Source organism: Chelonus insularis, unplaced genomic scaffold (genome assembly GCF_013357705.1).
Source record: "Chelonus insularis isolate UGA/USDA-ARS -01 unplaced genomic scaffold, ASM1335770v1 contig_408_pilon, whole genome shotgun sequence".
In the NCBI taxonomy this organism is placed as follows: domain Eukaryota; kingdom Metazoa; phylum Arthropoda; class Insecta; order Hymenoptera; family Braconidae; genus Chelonus; species Chelonus insularis.
Window position 1 is genome coordinate 550,640 of NW_023276565.1, and position 23,840 is coordinate 574,479.

General features: G+C 24.1%; 1 protein-coding gene across 5 annotated transcripts; it reads left to right on the forward strand.

Moving 5' to 3' along the window:
• Positions 1–270: 270 nt before the first annotated feature.
• Hrb27C (Heterogeneous nuclear ribonucleoprotein at 27C) lies at positions 271–22,966 on the forward strand. Of its 5 annotated transcripts, none has more exons than XM_035087497.1 (8): positions 272–440; positions 1,237–1,444; positions 1,601–1,787; positions 3,184–3,266; positions 3,794–4,184; positions 6,506–6,706; positions 7,872–8,030; positions 22,711–22,965. In XM_035087497.1, the coding sequence occupies exons 1-8, from the start codon at positions 403–405 to the stop codon at positions 22,848–22,850; spliced, it is 1,407 nt and encodes a 468-aa protein (XP_034943388.1). In that variant the 5' UTR covers positions 272–402; the 3' UTR covers positions 22,851–22,965. The 5 variants fall into 5 exon arrangements, with proteins under 5 accessions (XP_034943393.1, XP_034943388.1, XP_034943389.1 ...); XM_035087498.1 differs by lacking the exon at positions 22,711–22,965 and adding an exon at positions 22,000–22,332 and having other exon boundaries at positions 273–440; XM_035087499.1 differs by lacking the exon at positions 22,711–22,965 and adding an exon at positions 8,227–8,576 and having other exon boundaries at positions 274–440; positions 7,872–8,152.
• The last annotated feature ends 874 nt before the right edge of the window (positions 22,967–23,840 follow it).

Consider the following 23,840-nt stretch of genomic DNA (forward strand, 5'->3'; position numbering starts at 1 on the left):
CTACGCGTTATTAATTAATTTTATCTGACAAATAAATTATATAGATTCACATGTTTTCTAACGGTATTTCCGTTAAAATTTGTTTTTAAAATTAATTATGCAAAATAATATTAATAATTAACTCTTTATTTATCATATGCAGATGCTATTGCTGATGGAAAGGCTCTTGAATGTGTGGCTACTTCCCTGAATAAACAAGCGCGCCAGTTTATTTTTTGACTCACGTCGTATCAAACCGGAAGTGACGCGCGTCGTTTCGTTACGTTTACATTCCGGTCTCTCACGACGTCGCTCAAGTTCATTGTGGGAAGCCATTACCCTTGTCCGCGTTAAAGCATCGTGCCATATTCCTACACGCGTCTGAAAAAGTAACAACATCCTCGTAGTTTTAAGTCAAATATTATGAGAGTTAAAGCCGAAATGGACGACGACGAAAAGGGGTAATTAATAAATGATATATTTATATTTTTTAACATATTTATTCTTCAATAAATTGAATCTTCATGATTCGTTGGTTGGTCGTTTTTGGGTAGAGGCAATTGAATGCTTGAAAACCAATATTTTTAGATCATTCTTGCTCTAAATTACATTATTAATCAGTTAGTATTAGCTTTTATATTAGTTGAGTTGACATATGATAAAAATAAAACATTTACCCACATTTGTTTGTCATTCCGGCAGTGTAAAGTCCGCATTTGTGCTTTGAAATTTTTTTGCCAAGCGTGTCGAGATCTTTTTTCCATTGAGGAATGCTCCTGTACCGGCTACACATGGCGTACCCTGTTTCTCATAATTTTTTTTATCAGTCTGACCTCAATAAAAAGCTAATCATAACTTGTTTCAATGATCAAATTATAAATACAATTTATTCTTGATATTCTACACAAATTTTATCAAAAATCTAATCACAGGAAAAAAAATTTTTTTGTAATATAGTGAAAGTCTATTGTGCCGGCAAATGCCCATGCTTGGTTTTATAAGTATCCTTGTTGCTATCGTGAAAGATTGTATTATGAAAATACTCCAAAATTTTTCTAGCGTCACTTAAATATTACATTCATCTGTTAGACGTTTTAATGATTAATTCAAAATGAATTATTATTTATTGTTTACTAAATTAAAAATGAATGAATGAATTTTTTTCAAACTACTTTTGAATAATATCTCTTATAGTAATAGTTAATAATTAGATTTTATACAACACTTATTTAAATAAGTAATTTTTATTTGTGACAGAAAATTGTTTGTTGGTGGTTTGTCATGGGAAACAACGCAAGAAAATCTTCAGCGTTATTTTAGCCGCTATGGCGAAGTTATTGACTGCGTGGTAATGAAGAACAGCGACACTGGTCGCAGTCGTGGCTTTGGTTTTGTAACATTCAGTGATCCTGCTAATGTTGCTCTTGTTCTTCAAAATGGACCTCATCAACTGGATGGTCGCACTGTAAGTTCCAACGAATAACTAATTATTATTTTATGGTACATCATTAAATTTTAATGTTTCAAAAGTAAATATGAATTATTTATACAGTTTTGAATTACATTCATTGGATTCTTTATTTATATTAATTAACTCATTAAAATATTATTCTTTTTCAAGATTGATCCAAAGCCCTGTAATCCACGTACACTTCAAAAACCAAAACGTAGTGGCGGCTTCCCCAAAGTTTTCTTAGGCGGCTTACCAAGTAATGTTACTGAAACTGATCTTCGACAATTCTTTTCACGTTTTGGAAAAGTCATGGAAGTTGTCATCATGTATGATCAAGAGAAAAAAAAATCAAGAGGTAAATAATTGAATCATTATGAAAATTGTTTTTAAAAGTTATCATAAAATAACTAAATATTAATTAATTAAAATTATTTGAGCGTAATAAATATTTAAATTGAATTTATTTCAAATTAAATTTATGTTATTTATGTTATTTATGTTATTTTTTGATAATTATATCTAAGAGTACTATTTTAAAGTGGATTTTCTACTTTAATTTAGTGTTTTACTTACTTCGAAACTTTTTCGTGATTTCATTCTTTATTGTAAAAGCAAAAATTATTCTGCACACTTTAAATGTATTTAATTAGGTACTTGTTTACTATAGAAAGTTATAAGATTCTAAATTAATCGAAAGTTATTTATTTATTTATATTCTTTGTTAAATATTTAATTTTTCAAATCAATACCATAAAAATGAAAAATTTAATTTAAACAAATGTGGTATTACCTAAATAACTTGATTAAAGTTTTATCTGTAATAATTAAACTAATCAATTAAAAATAGTTTTTTTTTTATAATTGATTTTACGCTTGAAAAAAATACAAGATAAAATTTTTATGAAACATAAAGCAATTTTTTAAACATTTAAAGTTGTCAGAGAAACTTTTACTTTCTTCTTATCTTCATTACGTTTTCTCCTTTATGCATATTATAAAAATAGTATACAATAATTCATTCGAATTTCATGTATTTAATTAGAAAGATAGATTAATATTTAATAGATCTAAATTTACTTATTACAAATAAGTAGTAATATTTTATGTAAATTATTTAATCAAATACGTTACATTATGTTAATATTTTACTTTTTTTAATAATTATGACAATTGATTGATTTCTCGTAGTTTATATATAAGTCATAAGTATATCTTGTAAATAAATTAAGTGTAGCTTAAGGTTAGTTCGAACTATGCTATTTTAAGGCTTATAGCATAAGACTAAGCTAATAATTAGGGTTTCTGATAATTATAACTTTTTATGATTTTTATAGTAATTAACTTCCCTCTTATAATTTCAATATTTCACCAGTTTTTTTATTTATATAATTTTAATTCATTTATAATTTTTATTCATACTATATTACGTTCTTATTTACCTATAATTATTATAGATGTAATAAGCTTTTAATTTATTTTTTTTTAATTTATATAAATTAATTTCATTTTGAGTATTCATATGTTTTTCATTATTGATAACTATCAGATTGATCAGTAATGTTGCTAAATATTTTTTAACAAATAAGTTTATTGATAATAAAGTATAGAAATTTCTGATAAATAATTACGTAACGTATTTGAGGTAGAAAAATATATTTAATTAGTATATTAATTAATAAAAATGCATACATGGAGAAAATAAAACCGATGGCGAATTTTGTATAAAAAAAAATATCACATTTGGACAACAGGATTCGGCTTTCTCAGCTTTGAGGACGATGACGCTGTGGACCGATGTGTTGGTGAACATTTTGTCAACTTGAATGGAAAACAGGTATATAAGAATTATTATTAAGTCAATTATAATCACTGATTCATTAAATTATTAATTTTAATTAATTGGTTAATGTAAAGTTATGTTGATAAAAGTTAATTTTAACGTTACGTTAAATATTAAAAATTAATTTTAGTTAATGTTAATAGTAAAATGAAATTTAAGTGGATATATTATTGTGATAAGTAAATTATTCTTTTCAAATTTCGAATATTTTATTATAAATATCGATGAAAAGTAAATAAGTTATGTAAGTAGTTTAATAGTTTTATACGATTAGTATTGAAATTAATCAGCATAAAACGATTTTGTATGCTCTCAATGTTAAATCAATATTTCATTAATAATGTTTTCAATTGATATAATTTAAGAAAATTACTTATAACAAATTTTTATAGTTATATTACCACTTACATAAATTTATTTTATTTAACTTAGGATAATAAATAATGAAAATGATTTAAAATAGAGAATTAAAACCAACAAAAAAAAAATTAATTGGTTGAATTAATAATGATTGCTTGCAGGTTGAGATAAAACGCGCGGAGCCTCGTGATTCTTCTAATAAGATGAACGACAGCCATCAAGGTCAATGGGGGCATCATCAACAAGGTGGACCTCCAATGGGCATGGCTGGAAATATGGGCCCTATGGGAGGACCAAACGGTCAGATGGGTGGACCAATGATCGGTGGCCCAATGGGCCCACCAGGAAACATGATGCAGCAGTATCAAGGCTGGGGTACTAGTCCTCAAACTAGTGGTTATGCTGGTTACAGTACTCAATACAATACTCAAGGATGGGGTGCACCACCAGGACCTCCACAACAACAACAGATTCCTCCACCACCACCACATCAGTGGGGTAGTAGTTACAATGTTCAACCTGCGGCTGCCACTCAAGGTTATGGAAGCTACGGTAGGTTTAATGCTTAATTAAAGATCTCACGTTGAGACTCTTTTATTTAATAATGGTTTTCATGAATTCTAAAAATATGATGGGTATAGATTCACTCCATAGACTAAATAACAATCTGATAATAATCATTATTATAAATATTCAATACTATAAGTTTTAAAAATTTAAGAGATTCCTTTTCTATAAGCAATAATGAAAAATTCAATTAAAAAATAATTATTATTTATATAAACATTTAAGATATTTCTTGTGTCGATATTATAATATTTATTAAAAAAGTTTCAAAATTATATATTTACACTAAGTGAATATGCGATTACTTTTCTGTTTACATAATTTAAGAATTTTTATAGATATCAGTTAGTATTTAAATATATTATTTAAAAATGGAGTGAGTTTCAATCCTTTCATAAGAATGAGAGAGAAAATGATTAAATAATTCAATATACAATAAATTTTAATTTTGTTAGTTTAAGTTTTAAATAATTCAATTCAACTAGTAATTTTAAGATTACTAAGACAAGATTTTTTAAAATACAGTTTATCATCACTTTTTGTAATATTATGAATAAAATACTTTTTTAATAAACTACCATTTTTTACATTTTTTATAGTAAGTTTATGTAGAATAACTAAATTACTTAAATTATTTTTCAATAATTAATTTATACTATTTTTAATCATGTTTTCAATGCTTATGATTTTTTTTTATTTAATGAAATAATAAATAAACATAGACTGACAATTAAACAAATGTCTTTTTAATTTATAATCATTTTTTCTCTCACTTTTGGTGACTAAACTTTATCACTAAATAATATATCATTTATTATTATTATTATTATTATTTTTTTTTTTTTTTTCAATAAATTGATATAAATTATTGACGCATATGTTGTTGATCGTCATACCGTGTAAACAGTAATGAACATTCGCGACAGAGGCAGTCGATCCACCGATATAGTTTGCGAGTTGAAATCGACTGCACAAGATATAAGTGAAAATTTTTCTCTTTTATTTCCAAGTGAATTTTTATACTATTAATTAATTATTTCACTAAGATTTTTTTTTCTAAAAAAAAAGGTTTATTTTAAGAGATAAATTTTCACTTTTAAAAAAAAAAAAATAGAGGAGAGAGAGAGTGAGTAATCGAGAAGGGCTTAAAAATTAATTACTATTTAATTTGTTTTAAATATTTTATTATAATGTACATATTTTTATTTTTTTTTATTGAAATGTTATCCATTTCCTTCCTTTTCGATTGCCTCCGTCGCAATGAAAGTATTTCTTATTTTTTATTTAATCGTTATACCTAAATAGTTATAAATAAATCATGCCTTTATTTGCATCCCTACCTACTTTTTTCATCCCGCTTGAAGAGATTTTAGTTATCCTTTGCTTCAATAAACAAATTAATTTCTTTTATTTATTATGGATCATTGATTTTCTATTTGGTTACTAAATGATATAAATATGCAGAGCAACAATAATAATGACAGCTGTTATTGTTGGTGTCAGTTTATATATGATTATTTAATCAGTGAACTATTAAATGAGGTTGATAAATACCATTAAAAAAAAAAATATTTATCTCTAGCAATAAAATAAAGAAAGAAAATACAATAGGATGATTTGACTCAAATGTACTAAAATAATATGAGGCGTAATTTCTTTTCGTTTAGAAGGCGAATTTGATAGATTAATTGAATTTCCATATATTTAAATAATAAAAGAAAAAAAACAGTTGAAGGAGAAATATTTTTTATATTATTGAATATCTCGAATAGTCTCACGATCTCTCTCTATCGGTACGATCGACTTACTCAACAGTTTTATAAATTTATTTTTATAAAACAGTCGTGGTTGACCCATTAATTAAGGGAGAATGTCACTGTGATGGCCTCGAAAGAATCAATTAAATGAATTTTTTTTTTTTATTTAACTATAATTATGATATTCTTTTTGTAATAAAACTTATTCAATTAAATATCAAAATTTTTTTACTGAATATATTTTACGATACTATTGAGATAACTTTTTTTTAATTAGAGATTTACTCCAATTAAATTATTTTTTATTGCAATTTCTTTAATTTACAATCAGAAATTCATCTAAGTTTAAGTGGTATTCAATTCCTAACTATTACTCGAGATAATTATTGTTATTAAACTTTCATTACAATTATTTTCAAAAGACTTTGAATTTATCTTGAAGCATAAACTTTGATAGCCATCACAGTGCTAGTCTTCAAGTAAATAAAAAAAACAAAATCGTGTGATAAAATGAGATCGGTGACACGTGTTTTGTGTGAATGATCGCAGGTGGGCCGGCTGCGGCCGCTTCAGGGGGTTATGGGCCCACGGCGGGCACTGGTGGGGCTGCAGGTGGAGGTCCCGGAGGTTCCTGGAACTCTTGGAATATGGCACAAAATGGGCCTCCTCCTGGGACTCAACCACCACCTCAGCCCCCTCAGCCCAATTCCTCGCAGCCTAACTCCAACTCGAACCCCTCTGGCCCGCAGGGTGAGTCTTCTTCTTAAACCTCAAATCAAACAAAAAATGTTTTTGCTGATTTTTGTTTATTTATACTTCATTTTTTTTATACATTTTGATTAATTATTAAATCATTTTTTAACCCTTATTTCACTTAATTCAATCGGTCATCTGGTATTTTACCCAAATATATTCATTGTTAGCATTCATCATGAATCATTTTTAACAATTTTACTAATCTGGCTCATTTGTAATTATAATTAATCATAAAGTATTATTTAAAAAATAATTAATCTATATAGGTTTTATTAAATTTATTAAACAAGGTGTTATACATTATTCAATTTATCCATTTTTATAGAAAGTAATATTTTTTATATGTTAAAATTTTTGTTAGTAGATTGCCACTAGGCATGACATAGTAAATATAAAGTGAAAAATTATTTTTAAATGAAATGAAAAAAAGACATTTGTTAGTTGAATATTAAAACTGACAATTGATCATGCTTTGATTTCAGTGGTGTTGTATGTTTTCTTTGCTTGAAGTTATTTTTATTTTATGTGTTTTTATTCATTTTATGTTGTATTGAGTTGAATGTTCGAACAAGTCCTTTGAAATAGAGTAGAAATCCTTTTTTAATATATAATGTAATTATCGTGCTTGCCATCCATAGTATTTTCTTTCATTAGTTTCAACATGTTAGTACTGGTAATAGAATAGTTAATATGTACATCATAGCTACGTAGACTTTATAGCATTTAATATAGTATAGTTTTTTTTTTTGTTAGACAAGTAGGCATTTAAATATTAATAAATGAAATAATAAAAAAAATATTAAAAAAATTGTATTGAATATGATGGAAAAATTTTTATTTTTATTATTCAATATACACTTACTTTTATTTAATTTTAAATAATAATTAAACAATCAATGATGAGTTAAAGCTATATATTCTCAATATTTCTCAATCCTCTAATCATTCTCTTCAAGACTTAAATTTATTCCATCGCTTGAATTTTCACTATCTTTATGTCAATCAATTTATTAATTTTATTTTTATTTAAAATATAATATGATAGTTGGCTTCTTTATTTGTAAAAAAAAAAAAAATGCCACAATTTAGCTCAACAAAAAATGCTAGTTGATGATGAGATATAAAGAAACATGATAATTAATAAAAATGGAAATTTCAGGTGATATGTATTCGAGGCAAACAACAGGATCTGGTGCACCAGGATCAAGTAGCAGCTCCACTAAGACTCCTGATTACAGTGGATACACTGGGTACACTGGTAGTTTTGCTGATACGAGTTATCCACAACGTTCTTATCAGGGTGGCGAGAGCAACCAAGGTGGGTATGCCGCCAGTGCTCCTAAACCCGGTCAACAAGGCTTTGATTATAATAAAGAGTGGCCCGCCTCATGACCATTTTAATTCATTCGCGATGTAGAGAGTAATGCGTTTAACACATTGGTATTGCTCCTATGGTTTGTCTACTATTTATTTTCTTTCTCAAATTTAATTTTAAACAAATTCTTATGTTTCAGCATTTCGTTTGTAACTTGAAAGTTTTGGGATTTTTTTTCTCGGTAAAATAACTTATTGATCACGTTAAAATTTACCCTTATTGACATTGAAACCAGATGAATTCATTTTTATTAAAAGAAAGAAAAAAAAACACAAAATTCTAATATAAATAATAATGGGAATCACAGAAGAGGAAATAAATGAGTAGTAGACGTCTCATGGTGCTGAACATCTGTAGGTGATGCTGGGAATTAAAATATGTGGGATTTAATTAAATAAGCGATAATTTTAAGCGGTAAATAAAAATCAGGTGTTAACAGAAAAATAAAAAAAATAACAAGTGAGCGTAAAGAATAATAATCATAATAAATAAAATAAAAAATAGAATGGAAAAGTTAACTAAATAAAAATATATTAAGAAAGTAAAAATTAATAAAATAGAAAATGAATGACAATTGTATGGAGGTGTACAATAGGTCTTAGTGATGATTCTTTATTTCTTATGAAACAATAAAAAAGAAAAAAATATTTAAATAAGCACAAACCTGTATTCACCTCTGACAATAGTGATATCACGTTAGTTGAAGTTTTTTAAAGTAGAAAATCGGTAATGTATTTTTTTAATGATTCCTAAATCTTCGAGACATCTTTATACCGATCTATCGATCTTATGTAATTAATTAATTATAGTAAATTATTGACTAATGAAAGAATAAATCAATGATAGAAATGAATAAAACCTGATAATTAAATGATTATTGATAGATAATATTACATTTACTGGTCTGAAACTTTATACCTAATTAATCTAAAATAAAGCTAGAGGTTAAAAAAAAAAACAAAAAACTAGAATGTAAAATAAATAGAATGATTATCGCGTTGTTTAACTGTATGGTAATTTAAAAAAAGATTATAGATATTATAAATTTTCCATTTAATAAGTCATTTTTAATTAATTTCTGAATGATCTTATATATAAATTTCTCTATAGAGCAGATAGGAAATGATAGATATTATGACTTTAAGGTTATAAATTAAATACATTGCATTTAAACATTCGTACGTTAATTTTTAAAACTTAACCGTGCCAATAAATAACAAGTAAATAATAGAATAATTCAATAATAATTGTAAAAACAAATCAGTCATAACTAATAATTATTAATTAAATAATCAACTTAATTTTGCGACTGAGATTTTAGTAAATGAATTCCTGCTCTTGAGAGTATTTTTTTTGTACATTTCCATTTTTTTCGTTTATCACTAGATAATTTTAATCTAAATTTAATTTATATTTGTAATTCTGTCTTTCATATATAGTTCCGTTAATAGAGTAAGTAAGTTAAAATAAATACAACGCGATGCATCGAATTATTTCTTCCTTGCAGATAAATAAATTGTACCATACGAGCTTTTGGGTAGATGGTCCTATTAAAATTAAATGATAAGAATATTTTTTTTAATTGTTATAATTATATTAATAGGAAAAAAAGAAAACGAAATAACAGCGTCGTAGAGCCTTGGTTTAGACTTTTCCCCTTCGTAGTCTACGTTACTTTCCCTTTATGGCTTCTTCACTTCTCTTTACTCTTTTAAAACTAAATTTCTCCAACAGTTTAATGCAAACTCAGTACTCTTCATATTCATCTCGTGTAGAAACTAGCTCCAAATTGCTACCTCCAATATCATCACCTTATTTTCTATCAAATTTTTGCCTACTCATTAACACACATATCTCACGTACATGGTCATAGTCCAAGCAATAGTCTTTCATTTCATTCAATAAGTTCTGATACTCCTGATGTAACTTCTGATTTATCTGGATTAATTCCTCAAGTATCACTACACTTCTTCCAGTATTTTTATTTCTCTCAATTCTTCTCCTTAGACATCCTGATAATAAACCTGATAATCAATCCTGAATTCCATATTAGACAACAATGCACGCGACTCTTAGGGTTTAAATAAAAATATCTTTTCCTTTAGGCTCTTTTTACTTTAATTGTTATAATTATTTCTTAATTTTACATCAAGTTTATTGGCTTAATCCTCAGATAATGGGAACACTAGCAATAATTTTTGAATGGAAAACTAAGTAATATTAGATAACTCTTTTTCTGGTATGGCGCAATTTTTTAATGATAATAATAAATAATAATCTACTATTTGACGACTGTAAGATGATTGCTGTATTAAAATGTTAAATTTTAAAACTGGCGAGACTGAGTTTACCACGATTTAAATTAAGTAAAATAGATCGGGATATTTCCAATTTTAGAGTTTGGAAGTTTCATTAATAAAGATGTTTCGAAGAATTAAATCGAATTAAAATGCTAACATTTAGGGGGCACTGGTCTGAAAAGTCTACCTGATTAAATATATGGCTTAATTATATTTACTCTTTAGGATTTATTACAATAGAATCTATTAAATGAATATATTTCCGAAGCAACGGCTGTCATTTTTAAAATAAAAAAGAAAAAATATCGTAATTAACGGGTCGCGTTTGTTAAAAGCGTTTAGGTATTATGAATAAATAAAATAAAACAAATGGATGAAATAAAATATCATTTAAGATGAGCAGGATTTCACCATGAAAGTGGCTTTATATACAGGGGGAAAAATTTATTTGTTGCCAAAGAGAAATATTACCACAAAATCTATATATCGCGATCGCAGCGTATTTTTTAATCTCTTTTAATGGCACAATTGTTTCTCGTAGTAATTTTATTATTAATAAGAGGCTTTTTAATGATAATTTAACATTTAAATTAACATGACGCGACTCGTATATTAAACAATAACGAAATCATTTAATTAATGAGTAATTTTTTCTTTACAAAATTTATTTCATATTTTAATTATTATAAACCACCATCTATTAAATTTAATTGAATGAAAATAATCAACGAAAGAGATCGTAAAAGAGAGAAAGAGAGAGAGAGAGATGGAGCTTAATCAAATTGACTATTTATTATAAAGTTTACATAAATAATAGCAAGATGGATGAAAATAATTGATAGTAATATTTACATTTAACAATTTTTTACGTGAATTAAACATAAAAATAAGTAAGTATCTCGACGTGCTGTTGATTATTCAAGTAAATGTGACGCTAACGTTTTAAGAAAGTAAATAAGAGAAATAAATTATGAGGAAAATTATGTGATTTTAAGGATTAATTTGTTTACCTGAGGCTGTCCATCTCATTTTAACAATAATAAATTATAAAATAAAAAAATTAGCATTATAAACAAAAGAAAACTTTTAAAATAACGAAAATCACGAAATCATTAATGCTACTACCATAACTATAGAACGAGTATTTAATCATTATTATTATGACTATTATTATTATCATTTTAATGGAATAAGTGTTTTTGAATGTAGTTTTCATATGATGGATTTTATATGATTAAAATAGAATTGATCATGAGGATTTAAACTTACAGGATTTAAATAAAAAAAGAGGAATAAATTGATAGTAATTATAATTAACTAATATAATAAATTATAAACAAATGAATGAAATTGTGAATTGTAAAATGAGTTGAATATTATTAACAAACATAAGAAGATTTATTAAATAACATAGTTAAATTTATAATAGGGTGAAAAGAGGAACTATTTAAACTTTTCTAATCAATATCTATATATTTTTTCAATTTGTAAATACATTATTTCGTGAAAAGAATTTTGTTTTTACATTTAAAAAAAAAAAAAAAAACAACATAATAGTAATGAGTCACTCAATTAATTATGCATTTTTTATCTAATTGTATAATTAATTATTGTAACTAAATCGTAATTAATTAATTAATGTCAGCGAATAATTTTCATATCTCAATAGTTATACAGTTGGAGTAGTAATATTTAAGTGGTAAAAAAACTAAATGATAACTTAGAGTGTCAAATTAATTTTTCTTAATTGTAATTTTTTCATAAATTATCATCAGTAGCCCCTTAATGGAATTTATTATGATAAAAAAAAAAAAAGAAAAATATAATATGCTCTCAGGGTTGTTGCTAATTTATAAAGATAAACTTTTTCGATTTTTTTTTTTCTAGTTGATATTTTTAATCTGATATTTTTATCATCATTACAACGATATCCGCTCAATTGATTTAATTATAGATGACGTTGAAAATTGAAAATTCATTATTTCTGTCACAAAAATTGTTAAATGTTTTTTAAGCACGAATCAATTATTAATTACTATTAATATGATAATTATATACAATTATACACATATTTATATTTTTTGCTATTTTTTTTTTTAACGTGTAATCATAACAATTATAATTATTATCATTATCATTATTTTATATATATATATATTTTTCGCTTTGTTAATCGTATTACAATCTGCAAATATCATGAGGGTTTTTGTGGTAAATAAATATAAATTGAAAACAAAATGGCGTTTAAAATTTTTTTCTTTTAGTTATCTTATAAATAAAAAGTGTCTTTAATTAAGGTTTATAATAGTTTAAAATTTTTTTTAAATTATTTCTATAATGTTTTTCTACTAATATACCGTTGAATATCTTCGATAAAAATACGTAACTTAAAAAACTGTAAAAAGAAATATGAAAGAAAAATTTTAATAGTTAATCACATTTAGAATGCGTCCGTTTTTCCTTATACTCAAGACTGTTATTATTCAAGATTTTCTTTCAAATGTTTTAGAAAAGAAAAATATTCATGCAATGAATAGATTATTTTATTAAAAATTTTGAATATATATTCATTTATGAAATAAGATTTCGCCTTTTTGCGTAGCTGAAAAACTAGTACAAAAAGTACAATTTTTATTATAAATAGGATAAATTTTAAATGAATAGTTGCTCAGAAGCATTTAATATTTTTTTTTTTTTTAATTTTCAATAACAGTTAAAATAATAATTATAATAAAAAATTTTTAATAAAATAATTTTTATTTATAAATCATCACTATTCTATTAATTTCATAAATAAATTTTAATTTATTTTTATAACAATGCAAAGTAAGATTTCAACGAAACATTAATTTTAATGCAACGTATTATAAAATAATTTATTACGAAAAGTATTCAGCTTTTTTTAGTAGTTAATTAATCATTTTTTAAATTAATATAATGCCCTTCATCTCCCTTATACTTCCCTTAAAAATAAATAAATGAAAGCCTGGAACAGCCAACCAAATCTTAAATAATACAACTAGAAATAGAATGAGTATTAATATGATTTAATTATGTAGTAAATTCTAAATTATCATAAATAAATAATTACATAAATATTTTTAAAAAAAAGTTATTAAATTCAAGGAGAAGTACGGAATTATACGATACGCACAGAAATAAAGTTAATATTAGATATCAGTTAAATGAATAAAGTCAAAATTGGGATAAAAGTAAGGGTAAAAAGTAGATGTAATCAAAGAGATGATAAGAAAAAGAAATTTATCAATAATTGAAAGTAACGTCACGCCGATTTGCCTACAAAATATTTTAAACCATATGAATCACAGTAAAATAATTGTTCATCAATAGAAATTAAATCAAAGGATAATTAATGAATACTTTTTTGAATATTATTTTATTTATTATAAAGTTGTAGATAAATTTAAAAAAAAAATGTTGCGGTCGCGAAAGAACTGAGAGTAATAAATGTAGGGTCGACTGTGATTTTCGTGAGTCGGTTATGTCACGTTAAGAGAAAATAAATAATTAAACTAAATTAAATGAATGAAATTTTACGTAAAATTTATAATGACGCTATTATTCATTAGTAAAAGTAATCAAATTAAAGTAAACATAAAACGTTACGTCTGTAATGACTATAAAATAATTATTAAATACAAATAAATTATCTAACAGAAAAAAAAATAACTTCGTATACTTGTAACGTTTAGCTTTGTATCTGTAAGATCATGCCCCCTTTTTGAGCTTGGTATAGATGATAAATAAATTTAAATCATGTTAAATCGGTTAATTAAGTCATGTTAGGAAATTAAATAATCGACGATCAATGAATATTAATTATAAATAATATCTTTACGCTCTCTTGTTATTCGTTTTTTAACAATGTAGTACGTCCCAGGATTTTAAATTCGTATATTACTCTATATAAACAATGGAAAAATAATTTGATAATTTCTTTCTTAGTTAAAAGAGTAGTTTTTAGAGGATCGTTGATAGTTTTTATAAATTTCTCCTGACAAGAATCTTTATTAAATTTCAATTGTCTGTTATTTTTCTATTGTTCAAACGTCAGTTCAATCCAAGTTAAACCGCATTGTCTCTAAAAGAAATTTAAATAAAAAAAATACGAAAAAGTAAAAATGCAAGAAAATAAAAAAAAAGAAAGAAACAAGATGTGTATGGCGCAAGATGCTAAAAATCATGAACTTATGAAAAACAGGAAGGGATAAAAAGAGAGGAAAGAAGGATTTTTTTGTGAAAACAAAAAACGTTTTTTTTTTTTCGTAGTTCTAAGACACTTGAATGGATTAATCAATAATCTTAATTTGATAAATAGTGAATTAACAACAGAGAATGATTATTGTCGGATAATAACCTTATTATTATATACATTACTAATTATTGATTATTAATATTAAATGGTGAATATAATTAATCATACGCAGACACTCACGATAATATCGATTATTGATTACGATATATAATATATATATTTACCACTACACATAACTTTTTTCATTATTTTCTATTATATTGTACACACTTTTACGGTCGTGTGTGGATATAAAATAAAATATAAATACAAATAAAAATTTAAAAATAATAATTATAATAATTTTTTTTTTTACGTTCGACAAAGTGAAATAAATTTGATAAACAAAAGCTGAAAAGCAATAATTATCTTGAAAAAAAAAAAATATCTACCTATTTGATTCCTTTTTGTCACGTGAATATATTTAGTTAGATTGACGTGAAAAAGTATTACAAATTAAAAATCAAGAGAACATTGATAATAAATAAATAATTAATATTAAACTTATGAAAAAAAAATTTAATGAAATTATATAGAACAAATTTTTATGAACACAAATGAGAATTTTGATGTTGAAGAAAAAAAAAACAAAATAAAATTATACACGTACACATTTTACAAATTAAAAATTACGAAAATTTTCTATATCATTTAATTGATTAATAAATAATTACATTTACAGGATAAAATATAATGTATATATTTAATAATTAAAGTAATTACAAACTACAATTACAACGCATGTATGTGGTAAAAAAGATTAGATTTAAAGTTTAAAAAAAAAAAAACAATGACAAATGGAAAATTCAATATTGATCGTTCAATTGCTATGAGTAATTTTAATAAATTAATATAAATATATTACAATAGTTTTAATCATAAATATCCATTACAAAGAGACCATAAAAGTGTCGTAATAAGCTATTTATCGTCACTATGATTACCAATAACGGCTCGTGGTATGTGTCGATTAAGGTATTTTGTGACTATTTTTTTCAGCAAATTATAAAAGATACCACAAAAATTTTGATGAACTGAGAGAAAAATTTTTTCAAGCAAGAATGAATATTACTTAGTTAATAACAGTAACTATTAATCATTTAGTTTGTCGTCAAGATACAATTATTCATATTAAATATATTAATAATAATATAAATATTAATTAATTAATAACAATAATAATAATTTTCTTCACTTTAAGATATATATTATACGTGTTATTAAACTAACGCGGTTTTGTATAAGCTAATGTTATCGTCATATTTACCCCAAAGTGCCCTTTGCTTTTTCATTGTATAGTCTTTAACAATTAAACAAAATAAAAATAACGCTTGTAATTTGATGTTAAGGCGAGAACGAATGACAAAATATTAAATTTAATGAGATTTTTTTTTTCGTTTTTACAAATAAGTTAAATCGAGTGAATTGATTATTATCGATAGAATATCAATTAAATAAGAGGGATATTTTAAGATTAAACTTTTTTATGTATATCGTTAACTATTTTGTTAATTAACTTTTGTCACAGCTAGACGTACTGATACACTGATTATTGCGTTATCAATAAGTAAAAAATACAATGGACTGGCCTTATTGTTAATTATGTATCTCAATTAATGCATCAATGGATAAAAAAATTACAAAATTGAGATTAATTATGTTTATTGCTTTTTTATTTTTTTATTTTATTTATTAATTAATGATGTTAAATAAAAGAAAAAAATACCTCGTAAAATATGTTGCCAAAGAAAAAAAATTACTACATAATTACAAATAATTTAATTTCATTTTATTTAAGATTTATTTTTATTTACACGATTTTCATTATAATAAATTATTACTTAATTATTTTTTAAATATTATTTTTCTGCGGGAGTTATAAATTTGTTGAATCAGTTGAGTAGTGTCTATAAAGGGATCTCAATAACGTAAAACTTGACTACTAGACAGCATTAATATTGAGATACATAATTAACTTATAGAAATATGTGTTTTTTATAAAATTTATTCGAGTATGAATTAATATTAAATGATGTCTTTATACAGGCACTTGCCACATGACTGCTCTATGATAGGTCTATTAATAAAGAATTAACAAAAAATACAAATTAAAATATATAGAGGTACTGATAATTAAATAATAATCACAAAGTATATTGAGGAAATGTGTCCTTAAATGTGTTTTTTTACCCTTTTTTGTTGTTTTTTCTAATTAAATAATTTAATTGTAAGCATTTCGAATATACCTCATGAATGATATGCGATTATTCGCTTTTAAATAAAAGTAAAAGTAATTTTTTATTAATTGTAAATTGAATTTAATGTATGGTTACAATGATAAAACAACAGTGGAACATAAAAAAGAAAAATTAGATTTTAATGAGCTACTCTATTTCTATATCGAATAAAGTTATAAGATAAACATTTCATTAATTAATTAATTATTGTATAGCGACATTATGTAAAACAAAATATAGAAATGCCAGAGTATCAATAATTACAATTATTACCATTTTTCAAGTTAAGAATTTAAGATTTAAAAAAAAGTGCTTATCTAATAAGAAGCGTCTTTTCAAGGCATTTAAACATCTTAATATTTGTTTATATTTTTCTTTTTAATTGTTCAGTTAATAAGTACAAAGTGAAAAATAATTTAAATTACTTTTTAAATTATTTTTCAATACTTTGTTAAACGCTAGCTGTGACGTATATGATATACCTAACGAAATATCTAGCTTTAAATTACATTTAAAGTAGTAAAGAAAGGAAAATTAAATGATCTAAGTAACGAAATAAAATAAATAATGATAAAATAAATCCCTTAAGTTTACCAAATAATTAATAATAAAATATATCTTCGTTCTTGCCGACATCTTGTGTATATCCAATACTTTTTCAATTAAGTGAAACGGGACCTCTTAAATATAACATTTTAATTAAATTATAGTTAATTGTATAGAAAATGATGAATTACATCTAAGGAAACAAAGACATGCGTTAAAAATAAGGCTATCGTTGGTTCAGAGTATTAAGATTTAGAAGTAATTTAAAAGAATAATAGAGATTAGAAATATTTAACAAGTAAATTTAAACAACAGAACAGTGAATGATAATATAGAAGTGACAAAATGAATGAAAATAAACAAGCCTTAATTAAATAAGAATCTTAGTAAGTTATGTTATAGAATTATTAGGACCGGATTTAAAAAGTAATCGAGATGAGTGAAAGAAACTTATTAGAATTATTGTTACGGATGTTATTTAAGAGATTAAAAAAAAAATAAAATGTACCGAATAGTCATTTTTAAATGTCTAAAAATATTGTCTGAGCTCCGTTAACTAACGAGGAAAATACTTAAGATAGGTTTGCAAGCATTTAAGGATAAGCCCCTGGGTAAATATGACCATAATATATTTCATAAAAACCGTATGACTGTAGTTTTATTGATATATAAATATATACAAACGAATGTCACATATGGCATTTTTTGCATTATTTTTCACACTACTTATTACACGAATACAATAAATAATTAATAAACAAACAACACATTAAATTAGAAATGTCTAAAACATTTTTTATCTCACATTCTTATAAAATTTCTACAAACAATTTCTCATAATAGTTTAAATAGTTGATAATTAAATAATTAAATAAATGAAAAAAAAAAAATATATGGACTGGGACGTAAGATTAATTTTAGATTAAATGGAAATTACTGTCTTTCTCTTATGAACTGTCAGCAAATCAATTACTATAAATAAGAATAATTATTGATGATTGGAAATATTGCCCTGATATTAAGGTTTTAGAATTAACCAAGTGATAAGATAAACAAAATAAAAAAAACAGAAGTGTCAAATTGCCAATTAAATTCGAAAATAAATTTTTAATACTTAAATTAATTAATACTATTGTTTTTGTTTATTTATTTATGTCTATTACAATTGATTTAAGAAAAATAATTAGAATGTTAAAAAGAATAATATAAATTTAAAAAAGAAAGCAAAAAAGAAGAAAGAGTGAATGAATGTAAGGATAATTGAAGAGAGAATATGAAAATTTGAATAAAAAAAAAGAGTAAATTATTTAATAAATAAATCGACAAATTATTCATTAAGAAACATACTTTTTGTACAAATGTAATATAAATTGACAGGATGTAACAGGAGAGTACCTTAAGTGAAACCCGCAAGAAAGATAGATTACTTGTTTGATTTTTTTTAAATGAAAGAATAGTTGATAATTAAAATAAATAAATAGGCAGGATATATTGAATATTTTTAATCATTATTAATTCAACAAATTAATTTGGTCGGGTGTAAGGGGATATATTTGAAGATGCAGTAGAATAACATAAATATCACATATGGACTGTCGTTAATTAAAAGTATCAATTATTAAGTATAATTTAGTAATTAATTATTAAAGAATTTAAATAACATAAAAGTGACATTTTTCAATATAAGAAAGTTTACATAGAAATATTGAAAAATATAGAGTGAAGAAAATAATACTAATATTTTTAAATGGTAAATATTTAAAAATAACCCATAATTGCCAATCATTGTGTTCTTATACGAATCATAATTAATCAATAATTCTTAAAAACTCAAGGATACTCAAGTCGATAAGTCATAAATTAATTTGTTTATAAGAAGAATAGAAGTGTGGGAGAAAGGAAGGTATAACGGGAAAATGTATAGGTTGAATTGCGTGAATGCTTCTGAATTTGCTGAATAAAAACAAATATCGATAAATTATATTGTTAATGCATTTTTATCAATAATATTACTTTTAAAAATCATAAAAAACTAGCTAAGACTGAAGGTAACATTTTTAACAATAGATTATTATTTTTTTTTTTTAATCTTCAGAAGAGAGAAGAATTTTTTATTCAGTAAATAATAAATGATAAGTTAAATCACAACGTTGGTAATTAAAGGAAAAGTAATAATTTTTATATCAAAGTAAGGTGATGAAAAAAGATAAAACCTCAGAAAATAATATTAATTAACCGGTACTTTTATATAGAGATAATTAAATTAATTAAGCTGACAATGATAATAATGAAGGATTTAAGTGAGAGTACTGACTACATTATCAAGAATAGTAAATAGAAAATTGAATAAAATAAATTTAAAAACCAACACATCTATGATTAAAAATGAATAAAAATCATAAACAGAATTAGTCGAATATTTGAACAATATTTAATAAATCAATTAATAAAATGTCAGTGGTGATATTTCCAATGATGACTATCATTATTATTAATTTTTAAATCAACCAAATAATTGTCGAGATATATATTAAATAATTAATTAACTAAATTAACAATAAAATGATTAAAAAATAAGAGTAAAGACAGAAAAAAAAGGGGAGGGAAATCTTATTTGATTAATTCATTAAAATTATATTATTTTATTTAATTATTTTAATTAAAGTATGTTTAAACGAATGGATGAATAACACCTATAGTATAAACCCCTTCCCTTTAGTTCCGATGACGTAAAACCAGTGCTAATTATTACAATTATTGAGACTATTATACAACATAAAATTATTCTTATTGCTATGAATTACTATTTAATATTTAATCTTACGATAACTATACATACATATGTCTATTAATATCATAAAGAATAAATTAACTTTAGATATAAAGTATACGTAAATATATATAAATACATATATATATTCCTATTATACTTAATGGTGTTTCTAGTGGATTTATTGATTAATTGATACTTAAGATAATTAATTATTAATTTACAATAATCATATTACTATTATTAATGATAATAAATAATGATTATATATTAATGGTACACATAATACACATACATATATATATATATATATATATTTAAACAATGTAAAGGTGATAAGTTGATTATTATTATTATTAGAAAATGACAAATGGATCATTATTCATAAAAATGCATATTGATATATAGCTTATGAGGATTAATAATTATTAAATAGAGAAGTAAAAACAAAAATATATTAAAATGATTATTATGATGAATAATATTCTTATGAATTTTTAATTTCATCGTGAACTGTCATTTCCTTATCCTTCTTTCAACCATTGTTTTGTCACCAATTTAACAATTTATTTTTTTTCTTCAATGATATCTCTGTATGGTTTTAAATGTAATTTAGTCGACTTAAAACACTGCACAATTTTCCAATGTTTTTTTAAATTATTTTTTTTTTACAAAGGATGTATTCTCATCACTTTGGTAGGGAAGAGGACAAATGGTAGCAATTAACAGGTTTCCTAGTTGGAATATCTATCACTTATTTGAGCTAAAATAAAATTTTAGATACATTCAATAATTTTCATTAGAAATTATGCTTTTTCAATGCTTAATTTGATTTTTTATTATTTAATATGATTGAAAATTATAATATTCCGGGGTAAAATTCATTTCTTCAGATATTTTCAAAAAAAAACTTCCTTTTGTTGACACAATGAATTTTTAGCTAGTTCTGAATCAAGATTTTTTTATTAGTTTAGCTGAAATGACGATTGTTGATAAAATCTACAAAAGAAGTGGATCAATGAGCGAAAGTGGATTGAGTGAGTGTCTGACGTTTATTGGAATATCAGGGTTCTTTTGATATTGTTTATATAACATTTCAATCAATATTTTGAAAAAAAAAAATTCAAAAATTATTTGTTTAAAAAATATTTTAAACAAGGTAAAAAAGTTTTGTTTTTTTAGAACCAGTTGCATAAATTTGATAGAAATGAATAGTAAAATAATGTTTGCATATGTAAGAAGCTTGATGTTATGCATACCTTCTACTTTCTCTTTGCCACTTCTGTTTTTTGTGATCAATTTATATACATGTCTCGTTTGTTTTGTTTATTATTTTTTTTTTTAAACAAATTCAATACTAATCATTTGTAAATTTTTTATTTTAATAATTTATCATTATTCATTTTTTTCTGATTCGGTTGACAAGATAATTTTTTTTGGCAAAAGATTAAGAACGAACGAGGTGGTCCACTGTTTCAAAAAGTTTTTGTTGAAACAGGGAAAAAATGATCATTTGAGTGCAGTGTTTTATGCATTAAATTGTTTCTCATTTGCAAGCCAAACATTACTTAAAATTGGTATTCAACATAATGAGAAGCAATTTTTATTGAACAATAACTAAAGTAGCAAAAGTAAAAATTGTTTCAATAATTTAGTTTAAGTATTTACAGTGATAAGATATCAATCCTTATCCGCCCTTAATTGTTCAATAATTTACATTATTATTTTTGTTTTATTCCTACAGACATTCCTCAAGTCCCAAAATTCAAAAGTGAACCCGGAGGTTTGACGTTAATACCTAATGGAGATGTAGCTCCGGGTCCTCAAAGATTTTCCTTATCACAGCACACTAACTATCATCCTTATAGACGCTAAATATTGACAACAGAAAATTCTAACTTATTTCAGACGAGAAGTTCAGATTATTTTAGAATTATTAGCAAATAGAAAAGTCAAAGTATTTGTTATTATGTTTAGTTCAAAGTAAATTCACTTTTCTATATTTTTACGTGAGAATATTTTCAATAGCTATTACTTAAGCAGACATTAAGTTAATTTAAAGCATAAACCATGACTTTATCTCAATAACAACATACTCTAATAATTAAAAGTAATTAATAATATTAAACTATAAGTAATATACATTTTTATGTTTTATGAATTTTTTATTCATGCATTAAAATTCACAGATTTTCATAATCTGGATCAAAATTTATTTGTTTTAACTTATAAATTAATTCTGTTCATTATTCTCACATTACAATTAATAAGTATTAATATCTTGATTTTATTTTTTGATTTGAAAAAATCTTATGAGTAAATTTTTTTCTCTGACTTCAATATAATTACTTATCATACCACAAGAAGACTTATATCATTATTTTCCTCTATAAAATTCAGTGAATAATTCCTCATTTCCTACGTAAAAGTATCACATTTTGTGGAATTGTAACAGGACCTCGTTACGGATCTGCAAATCTCAGTAATATTCCTCCAGCTCCAGGAACTACAGATACTTTTGCTGGAGGACCACAACGACCTGGTTACACAGGATCTACGGCAAATATGAGTAAATTTCATCCTTATGGTCGTTAGAAGATTGTTCATCTTTTAAAATAATTCATGGAAATACAAAGTAAACACCAATATTTATATATAAATCTATATATATATATATATATGTAATATATATATATACACACACACACATCATTTTCTAGAAATGAAAATATTTTCTTTTCAAATTTAAGTAAAATTTTAAATATAAAAACTTGTCATCTTTCGTAAGAAGCTGTTAATTTTTATTATAAGTTTTTTTCTTTTTAAACTCATATGTGTAATAATGTTTAATTATTACGAAAAAGTGACAAGAAGCCATCCAGTGAATTTAACTAGCATTAATGTTTTCATTATTTTTATGGCTATAATTATCTTAACATTATTGATTAATAATTAAGTATTGCCTTACATTATTATTTTTTTGTTAAAAGAACCGGTTACAATATAAGCGGTTAAACGCATTTTATAGCTTAGAAAAAAATAAATATAATGATAAATAAATCTTCACATTTTAATATAAAAAATATTTCTTAAAATTTGATGTTTACTTTTATTTTACCCTCTACTTATTGTTAAGATTTTGTACTTGAAAAAGTAAAAAAAAATATTTAGAATTAATAAGGGTTGATAAAAAAGATACATTACTGTAATTAGTAAATAAAACAGCAGGTAAGTGTGTGCTAATGAGCAAAATATTATAAGTTGAGATATTGTTCAATCAATCACTTTAACCACACACTTTTATGATTGTCAAACATTTATCCTTCTTTTTTATGATACTTGGAATCTAGAGATAATTATAAATTCTGTTGTCTGTTGATGTTTCCATTCATCATTATAAATACTAGCCTACGAAAAAAAATACAAATTAATGATTAAATATAAAGAGAATATAGTGAAGATAGCATTTAACAATACTCACTTGTCGATAATCGATTTCATTTTAATCAAGACTATTGCCATTTACACAGTATGTATCGATAAGCGAAATATATATGGCGTCACATATTCACTCATAATTAGAGA

Coding starts and splice junctions, on each gene's coding strand:
- Hrb27C (XM_035087497.1), top strand. CDS start 403: ATGAGAGTTAAAGCCGAAATGGACGACGACGAAAAGGG. Junction 441..1,236: donor ATGGACGACGACGAAAAGGG/GTAATTAATAAA, acceptor TATTTGTGACAG/AAAATTGTTTGTTGGTGGTT. Junction 1,445..1,600: donor ATCAACTGGATGGTCGCACT/GTAAGTTCCAAC, acceptor TTCTTTTTCAAG/ATTGATCCAAAGCCCTGTAA.